Raw genomic sequence first — 10,000 nt, 5'->3', positions numbered from 1 at the left:
CACACACACACAGTAGTAGTAGTAATAGTAGTAGTAGTAGCAGCAACAACAGCAACAGCAGCAGCAGTATTAGTGTTATTATTATTATTATTATTATTATTATTAGTAGTAGTAGTAGTAGTAGTAGTAGTAGTAGTAGTAGTAGTAGTAGCAGCAGCAGCAGCAGCAGCAGCAGCAGCAGCAGCAGCATCAGCAGCAGCAGCAGCAGCAGCAGCAGTAGTAGTAGTAGTAGTAGTAGTAGTAGTAGTAGTAGTAGTAGTAGTAGTAGTTTTACAATGTAAATTACAATAATGCTAATTATTCTATTTAAATGTGATATGTTATACATGGCAAAATGTGATAAACTGCAGTCCAGCACATATAGTATTTGCAAAGTAATAACACCCCCACCCCCACACACACACATGCACCCACCCACCCACACACACACACACACACACACACACACACACACACACACACACACACACACACACACACACACACATCACGTAGTGTAGTGGTAACTCTGCTCACAATCGAGAGGGCACGGGTTCGAGTCCCGGGTAGCGGCGAGGCAAATGGGCAAGCCTCTTAATGTGTGGCCCGTTCACCTAGCAGTAAATAGGTACGGGATGTAACTCGAGGGGTTGTGGCCTCGCTTTCCCGGTGTGTGGAGTGTGTTGTGGTCTCAGTCCTACCCGAAGATCGGTCTATGTGCTCTGAGCTCGCTCCGTAATGGGGAAGACTGGCTGGGTGACCATTAGGCAGCAGTGATGAATTACACATAGAGAAGAGGAAGAACAAAAAAAATGGAAGTTTTTTTTTCATCACATATATGTAATTATTGTAACTCTAGTAATTAGCTGTGAAAGTTTTTTGGATTTCATTTAGATTGTTATGGCTTTTTGTTGTTGGTTACTTTGTTATTTGTTATTTTTGTTTAGCTTTTTTCATGTTTCTATTCATTTCGTATTGTTCATTTATAATTTGTTTAGTTCTCTATTTTCTTCTTCTTCTTCTTCTTCTTATTATTATTATTATTATTATTATTATTATTATTATTATTATTATTATTATTATTATTATTATTATTATCAATATTATTATTATTATTATTATTATTATTAATTTTATTTATTACTAGTATTGTTATTGTTATTGTTATTATTATTGCTATTATTATTATTATTATTGTTGTTGTTTATTATTATATTATAATAGTCATCATCATCATCATCATCATCATCATCATCAATCATCAATCATCATCATCATCATCATCATCATCAATCATCATCACTTCAGTAATATATAAACCCTTTGTGCTGCTAATAATCTTAAAAAGTGGCGTTACATGTCACCACTGTTGCGATACAAATGCAATTAAGTAACCAAACAAGTAACAAACCACTCACTTTCCTAAACTCTGCGACATCGATTTGCCAATTTTGACAATTAAATGCGGCGCTAAACGGAACACTTCATAGTTCAGAAACACACATGACATGACAGATTTTTTTTGTACTGTTGAGATTTGCAGTCCTGTCTTTCTTTCTGTCTTTCTTTTCGTCTGTCTATTTATCTAGTATCTATCTGTTTGTTTGTGTATCCAACCATCTACCTAGCCATCTACATATATATATATATATATATATATATATATATATATATATATATATATATATATATATATATATATATATATATATATATATATATATCTGTTTATGTATGTGCAACATTCATCAACTTATGAATCCGTTAGTTAATCCATCACTCAATCAATTCATCTGCCTATCTATTTATTTATTTAATTCTCCCTCCCTTTCTCTATCTATCTAATTATCTATCTATCAATCAATCAATCAATCAACCAACCAACCTATCAATCAGTCAATCAACCTACCAACCTATCAATCAATCAATCAATCAATCAATCAACCAGTCTATCTATCAATTTATCCATCTATCTATCTATCTATCTATCTATCTATCTGTCTGTCTGTCTATCTATCTATTAACACGAGCAGCAGCACTGTCATGCATAGAGACGCGTTGAAATCACCAATGAAGAAGGATGTATTTTATTTCCTTTTGGCAATGTAGACACAAAAATACTTCGAAGGCATGTTCATACACGGCGGTCCCTGTTCAGTTATGAGATTTACCACTAGATAACACCGTTGTCGCCTAACTGGTTCGGAAACTTACCAATAGAAGGTGGCGTTCTAGTTGCACTATGAAAAGTAGATCATTCATTAATTTCTTTAATTTTTAACTGATATACTCTAAAACTCCGTGCCTGATTCTCCGTTTCCTCCTACCTTTAACTTGGATTCCTTTGAGTAGCAGTTTTCAAGACTTCTCAAATATTGATAATGTCCATCTCATATAAAAATACTTGACATTTATTTGGTATTTTCATCGATATTATGTTTACTAACTTTTACACCGTATTAGGAGATTGTTTTCTAATGTTCTGTATCGGATCAAAACAATGATACAAGTTCCTGGTCTGGTAGAGAGAGAGTTGAGGCATGTCTTTTTTCGCCTTAGCACCCTTTCACCTGCTGGAGTGTATGGGACAGAACCTCATGAGTATAACTTATAACCCAGAAATGATATCATGAACCCCATTAGAAACCTAATTAAGAACCACACAAGAACATTTCTCGGAAACCCAGTAGCAACTCCACCAAGAATCTCACTAGGAACCAGACACACCAGAAGTTGCATTTAAGCCAACATAGCGAGACATATGACTTATCACTACGTAACCATTAGGGGGAGACCTTTGTCCTTGGAGTCACTTAGGTAGTAAAGAAAAATATGAGGTCATTAAACCCTGACAGAAGTACTCGTAATGGCGGGAGACAAACAGTCACAGGACAAAGGACACGGCACGGGCCACTCGAAGGCTGGATGGGCGGGAGGGTACGTCGTCATATATACCTGGGAGGCAGTGAACGTGATGTATAGCCTGCCCTTCATTCCTGCCATTCCTCCATCTACCTGCCATAGTAACACTCTAACACGCCATTACCGTGAAGCGTAGAGAAAAGACTTAATCGCTCCTTACCTAAAGGCGGGTTCACACGTGTCAACATGTGACTGAAATTGCAAGTCGGTAGAGTTTTCGACCGAATATCGGTGCGTAGCGACTGGAAAAAACCGGTCGCTAAACAAGACCAACATATTGGTCATGTTCAGTCGATTTGCGACTTTCTTTACGCTGTGACGTCACAGAGAAAGGTTTGAAAATGTGGTTTCTAGATGCAGAGATGGAGTTGGAGGAAAAAGGGCGCATCCTGAACTCTGAAAACTGAAGATTAATTTTACAACAAAAAAAGCTTACTCAAATCGACGTCCTATGAGATCGCTGCCACTCTCCAAGAACTGTTTCCCTCTATGCAGGATGTTGTCGGAAGTGAGGATTAGATACTTGTGAAGATTTAACTTGATCGCAATCGTCATCGTCACCAGAGGAAGACATCTTGTTGAGTAATTGTTATTATTTACATTCACTTACTGACAACCAGCCGATACTTTCCAGTCGCTATGTGTGAATGTGTTCCGACTAGAAGGGCTCATTCGATACTTTTAACGACTTACAATTTCAGTCGCATATTGACACGTGTGAACCCGCCTTAAGAAACACGTGACTTACTGGTGCTGCTCTCTCTCTCTCTCTCTCTCTCTCTCTCTCTCTCTCTCTCTCTCTCTCTCTCTCTCTCTCTCTCTCTCTCTCTCTCTCTCTCTCTCTCTCTCTCTCGCTTCGCAGTATTGACGACAACTTTCACTCGCAAAGATTCACACGAAATACAGCGTAGCGTATCAACCCGCGTGATGTATTGTAATATTGCTCTAAGCACTAGTGTCCTCCCTCCCCCTCTTCATTCCCTGACCACCGATAAACATGGAGATAAATTGCCAACACGATATATAGATTAGCGATAAATGCGTTATTCCGTGGCCTGTGATTTACTGCATTTCTGAACGAGTAAATTCATCGCAAGATTTATCACAGACTTGATTATTTGTCTCTTGTTTAGTGGTCGTTGGATTCACTTTATGACGAGTGTGGAATATTTGTTTATCTATTTATTTTTTTTCAGGTAAGAGGTGTTCTGACTATATTTGTGTTCTCTTTTTTAAAACCTATTCCAATTAACTTTTTTTGTGTTAGAAAAAGTTGAAATCCCACCTTGTCTTCCTAGTCTTTCTTTGTCTCCTCTTCTTTTACTCCTCTTTTTTTTCAAACTCCTCCTCTTCCACTTCCTTTTCTTCCTCCTTTTCTTCCTTCTCCTCCTCCTCCTCCTCCTCCTCCTCCTTTTTCTTGTTCTTGTTCTTCTTGTTCTTGTTCTTGTTCTCCTTCTTGTCCTCCTTCTCCTCGTGACTAAATCATGATCGTAAATGGTACAATTATGTGCAGTAAAATTGCTATAATTAATGCTAGGAATTCCATTTGCTGCGCGTGGTTAATACTCTTCCTGTGTACGTAAGAGGGTTGTTGTTGTTGTTGTTGTTGTTGTTGTTGTTTTGTTGTTGCTTTTCCTCTTCATCATCATCATCATCATCATATTGTTGTTGTTGTTGTTGTTGTTGTTGTTGTTGTTGTTGTTGTTGTTGTTGTTGTTGTTGTTGTTGTTGTTGTTGCTGTTGTTGTTGTTTTCTTCTCCACCTCCTCCTCCTCCTCCTCCTCCTCCTCCTCCTCCTCCTCCTCGTTGTTGTTGTTGTTCTTGCTAGTGTTGTTGTTGTTGTTGTTGTTGTTGTTGTTGTTGTTGTTGTTGTTGTTGTTTTCTTCTTCTCCTCCTCCTCCTCCTCCTACTCGTTGTTGTTGTTGTTGTTGTTGTTGTTTTTCTTCTTGTTCTTCCTTCTTACTTTCTTTTCTTATACCTCTTTATATTCTTACACTTTTACTTTTTTACACAATCAGAAGTTGGTAGAAAAAAATCGATGCTTTATGCTTAAGGTGGTATTAAGTTAACCTAATTTAACCTAACCTAACCTATCCTAAACCCAAACCTAACGTAACCCAACCTAACATAACCAAACCTAACCAAATAAAACCTAACCAGACTTAACCAAACCTAACCCAACAAAACCTAACCAAAGCTAACCAAACCTAATCAAACCAAACCAAGCCAAACCTAACCTAACATAACCTAACCTAACCAAACCCACCCAAAACTTACTCCAACCTTAACCTAACCCAGCACACTTCCCTCCACAGCCGTGTACATGGAGTCAATGCTACTGGCTGGCACTCGGGGCGAAACTCAGCAGGTGATAGAGAAGGCAGTAGCAGACAACATTGGAGTGATAAAGAGGGGGTCAGTGAGGGTGGAGATGGTGGACACACTGAACGAGACGATGGCGGATGATGTGACGGCAGTGCTGACCCTCGCCTCCTGCCCCGCCACTCAGGAATGGGGCATGAAACTAGCGGATAATCAGAAGCTCCATATTGCTCTTACCGGTGAGAGAGAGAGAGAGAGAGAGAGAGAGAGAGAGAGAGAGAGAGAGAGAGAGAGAGTCCATTATATTCTGTGTTTGCTTTCATTTCTCTAGGGAGTGTGTGTGTGTGTGTGTGTGTGTGTGTGTGTGTGTGTGTGTGTGTGTGTTGATATTTTTCTATTTCTTTTTCATTGCTTTTTTTTTATTGTGTTCATTTATTAACTATCTTATCTTCCTTCTTCACTCTCTTTTCGCCTTTTATTCTCATCCTCCTCCTGTCCATCGTTATCCTCTACCTCATCTTCTTTCTCTCTTTTCCGCGTCTCCCTCCTCGTTCATATAATTTTCTCCTCTTCCTATTCCTCCTCCTGCTTTTCTTCTCTATTGGTATCTTTTTCTTCTTTATTTCCTTCTTCTTCTTCTTCTTCTTCTTCTTCTTCTTCTTCTTCTTCTTCTTCTTCTTCTTCTTCTTCTTCTTCTTCTTCTTCTTCTTCTTCTTCTTCTTCTTCTTCTTCTTCTTCTTCTTCTTCTTCTTCTTCTTCTTCTTCTTCTTCTTCTTCTTCTTCTTCTTCTTCTTCTTCTTCTTCTTCTTCTTCTTCTTCTTCTTCTTCTTCTTCTTCTTCTTCTTCTTCTTCTTCTTCTTCTTCTTCTTCTTCTTCTTCTTCTTCTTCTTCTTCTTCTTCTTCTTCTTCTTCTTCTTCTTCTTCTTCTTCTTCTTCTTCTTCTTCTTCTTCTTCTTCTTCTTCTTCTTCTTCTTCTTCTTCTTCTTCTTCTTCTTCTTCTTCTTCTTCTTCTTCTTCTTCTTCTTCTTCTTCTTCTTCTTCTTCTTCTTCTTCTCCTCTTGCTCCTGCTAGAATCTGGATGTGGGAGGATCAATCGAGGCACTGCCATCACGGTTCCTATCACGAACGGTGCTAATGACCTCGCTCAGGTGTTCAAAGACATGAGGAGCCACGAAACGCTCACCTGGGACGACATCACGGTGATCCACGACGACAGCATGAGTGAGTGGCCATAGTAGTGGTTGTGGCCGTAGTGGTCTTAGTGTTGGTGGTGGTGGGAGTATTTGTAGTAGTAAGTATTGTCATCTATATGTGCATTAGTAGTTGTATAGTAGCAGTAGTTGTAGAAGTATTAATAGTAGTAGTAGTAGTAGTAGTTTTTTTTTTATTTATTTATTTATTTTTTTTTTTTTACGTAGGGAAGAGGGCCAGCCAAGGGCAAAAAGAAAGTTAGAAAAGGCCCACTTGAGCGCTGGCTCCCCAAAGACTTCAAAAAGTGCCAAAACCGTCAGCCAGAATTAGGGGAGCAAATGCCTCGATACCTCCCTCTTAAAAGAAGACAAGTTGTAGGAATTCGGAAATACAGATGCAGGGAGGGAGTTCCAGAGTTTACCAGTGAAAGGGATGAATGATTGAGCGTACTGGTTAACTCTTGCATTAGAGAGTTGGACAGAATAGGGATGAGAGAAAGAAGAAAGCCTTGTGCAGCGTGGCCGCAGGAGGAGGGGAGGCATGCAGTTAGCAAGATCAGTAGAACAGTTACCATGAAAATAGCGATAAAATATAGAAAGGGATGCAACATTTCGGCGGTGAGAAAGAGACTGAAGACAGTTAGTCAGAGGAGGGAGTTGATGAGACGAAGAGCTTTCGATTCCACCCTATCAAGCAAAGCTGTGTGACTGGAACCCCCCCAAACATGCGAAGAGTACTCCATACAGGGACGGATAAGGCCCTTATACAGAGTAAGCAGTTGGAGGGGCGAGAAAAACTGGCGGAGACGCCTCAGAACACCTAACTTCATAGAAGCTGTTTTAGCAAGAGATGAGATGTGAAGTTTCCAGTTAAGATTATGAGCAAAGGACAGACCGAGGATATTCATTGTGGAAGAGGGAGACAGTTGAGTGTCATTGAAGAAGAGGGGATAGTTGTCTGGAAGGTTGTGTCGAGTTGATAGATGGAGGAATTGAGTTTTGAGGCATTGAAAACTACTAGATTTTCTCTGCCCCAATCGGAAATCTTAGAAAGATCGGAAGTCAGGCGTTCCGTGGCGTCCCCGCGTGATCTGTTGATTTCCTGAAGGGTTGGACGTCTCTGAAAGAACGTGGAAAGATGTAGGGTGGTATCATCAGCGTAGGAGTGGATAGGGCAAGAAGTTTGGTTAAGAAGGTCATTAATGAATAATAGAAAGAGAGTGGGTGACAGGACAGAACCCTGAGGAACACCACTATTAATAGGTTTAGGAGAAGAACAGTAGCCGTCTACCACAGCAGCAATAGAGCGGTCGGAAAGGAAACTTGAGATAAAGTTGCAGAGAGAAGGATAGAAGCCGTAGGAGCAGTTTTGAAATCAAAGCTTTATGCCAGACTCTATCAAAAGCTTTTGATATGTCTAACGCAACAGCAAAAGTTTCACCGAAATCTCTAAAAGAGGATGACCAAGACTCAGTAAGGAAAGCCAGAAGATCACCAGTAGAGCGACCTTGACGGAAGCCATACTGGCGATCAGACAGAAGATTGTGAAGTGACAGATGTTTGAGAATCTTCCTATTCAGGATAGATTCAAAAACTTTAGACAAGCAAGAGATTAAAGCTATAGGACGGTAGTTTGAGGGGTTAGAACGGTCACCCTTTTAGGAACAGGCTGAATGTAGGCGAACTTCCAGCAGGAAGGAAAGGTACAAGTCGATAGACAAAGTTGGAAGAGTTTGGCCAGGCAAGGTGCAAGCACAGAAGCACAGTTTTTGAGAACAATAGGAGGGACCCCATCAGGTCCATAAGCCTTCCGAGGGTTTAGGCCAGCAAGGGCATGGAAAACATCATTACGAAGAATTTTGATTGTAGACATGAAATAGTCAGAGGGAGGAGGAGAGGAGGGACAAGCCCAGAATCGTCCAAGGTGGAGTTGTGAGCAAAGGTTTGAGAAAAGAGTTCAGCTTTAGAGACAGAAGAGATGGCAGTGGTGCCATCAGGATGAAATAAAGGAGGAAAGATGAAGAAGTGAAGTTATTTGAGATGTTTTTGGCTAGATGCCAGAAGTCACGAGGAGAGTTTGAGTTTGAAAGATTTTGACATTTCCTATTTATGAAAGAGTGTTTGGCAAGTTGAAGAACAGACTTGGCATGATTCCGAGCAGAGATATAAAGTGCATGAGATTCAGGAGATGGAAGGCTCAAGTACCTTTTGTGGGCAACCTCTCTATCATGTATAGCACGAGAACAGGCTGAGTTAAACCAAGGTTTAGAAGGTTTAGGTTGAGAAAAAGAATGAGGAATGTACGCCTCCATGCCAGATACTAACACGTCTGTTATGCGTTCAGCACAAAGAGATGGGTCTCTGACACGGAAGCAATAATCATTCCAAGGAAAATCAGCATAATACCTCCTCACTACTACTACTACTACTACTAGTAGTAGTAGTAGTAGTAGTAGTAGTAGTAGTAGTAGCAGTAGTAGTATTAATAATAATAGTAGTGGTGGTATTATTATTATTATTATTAGTAGTAGTAGTAGTAGTAGTAGTAGTAGTAGTAGTAGTAGTAGTAGTAGTAGTAGTAGTAGTAGTAGTAGTAGCAGTGTGCAGCAGCAACAACAGCAGTGGCAGCAGCAGCAAAGCAAAGTAGCAGTGGTAGCAGTAGTGTGGTAGCAGCAGCAGTAGTAGCAGCAGTAGTGAGCAGTAGCAGTAGCAGTGTAGTAGTAGCAGTAGTAGTAGTAGTGTAGTGCAGCAGCAGTTGTTGTTGTTGTTGTTATAGCAGTGGTTGTTGCAGTGTGTTGTAATGTAGTGTGGTGCAGCAGCAGTGTTGTAGTTGTAGCAGTTGTTGTAGTTGTTGTTGTTGTTGTTGTTGTTGTTGTTGTTGTGTTGTAGTTGTTGTTGTTGTAGTTGTTGTTGTTAGCAGCATTATTGTTATTATTGTTGTCATTATTGTTATTATTATTATTATTAGCAGCAGCAGCAGCAGCAGTTGTTGTTGTTGTTAGCATTATTATTATCATCATTATTATCATCATCATCATTATTATTGTTATTATTATTATTATTATTGCAGCAGCAGCAGCAGTTGCAGCAGCAGCAGCAGTTGTATTATTATCATTATTATTATTATTATTATTATTAGTAGCAGCAGCAGCAGCAGCAGTAGCAGCAGCAGTTGCAGCAGTGGTGCAGTAGCAGCAGCAGTAGCAGCAGCAGCAGTAGCAGCAGCAGCAGCAGCAGTAGCAGCAGTAGTAGTAGTGTAGCAGCAGTTGTAGCAGTAGTGCAGTAGCAGTAGCAGCAGTAGTAGTAGTAGTAGTAGTAGTAGTAGTAGTAGTAGTAGTAGTAGTTGTTGTTGTTGTTGTTATTGTTGTTGTAGTAGGGGAGACCGGGGCTAGATGTTACAATTTTACTATTTTTGCCTCTAACAAAATCTACAGAAGGTAACTTAAATGAAAATAATCTACCATGGAAAGTTTGTCATGTATATTACGAAGAACAATAATCATAAAGGTTATATATTTCTTAATTTCTGAGAAATAACAGAAAGTAATACAAAAACTTTTTGTATACAATTTGCCCCATATATGGGGC

The 10,000-nt window shown here is 39.6% G+C and overlaps 1 protein-coding gene across 1 annotated transcript in view; it reads left to right on the top strand.

The window, feature by feature from the left end:
- The window catches only part of LOC123515671 (ionotropic receptor 93a-like), a 66,968-nt gene that overhangs the window by 14,449 nt on the left and 42,519 nt on the right, over positions 1–10,000 (top strand). Inside the window, 2 exon segments of the mRNA XM_045274496.1 lie at positions 5,216–5,461; positions 6,294–6,443. Coding sequence (XP_045130431.1) covers positions 5,216–5,461; positions 6,294–6,443 — 396 coding nt within the window.

Source organism: Portunus trituberculatus, chromosome 39 (genome assembly GCF_017591435.1).
Source record: "Portunus trituberculatus isolate SZX2019 chromosome 39, ASM1759143v1, whole genome shotgun sequence".
Classification (NCBI taxonomy): Eukaryota; Metazoa; Arthropoda; class Malacostraca; order Decapoda; family Portunidae; genus Portunus; species Portunus trituberculatus.
This window is presented reverse-complemented; position numbering and strand designations above follow the sequence as displayed.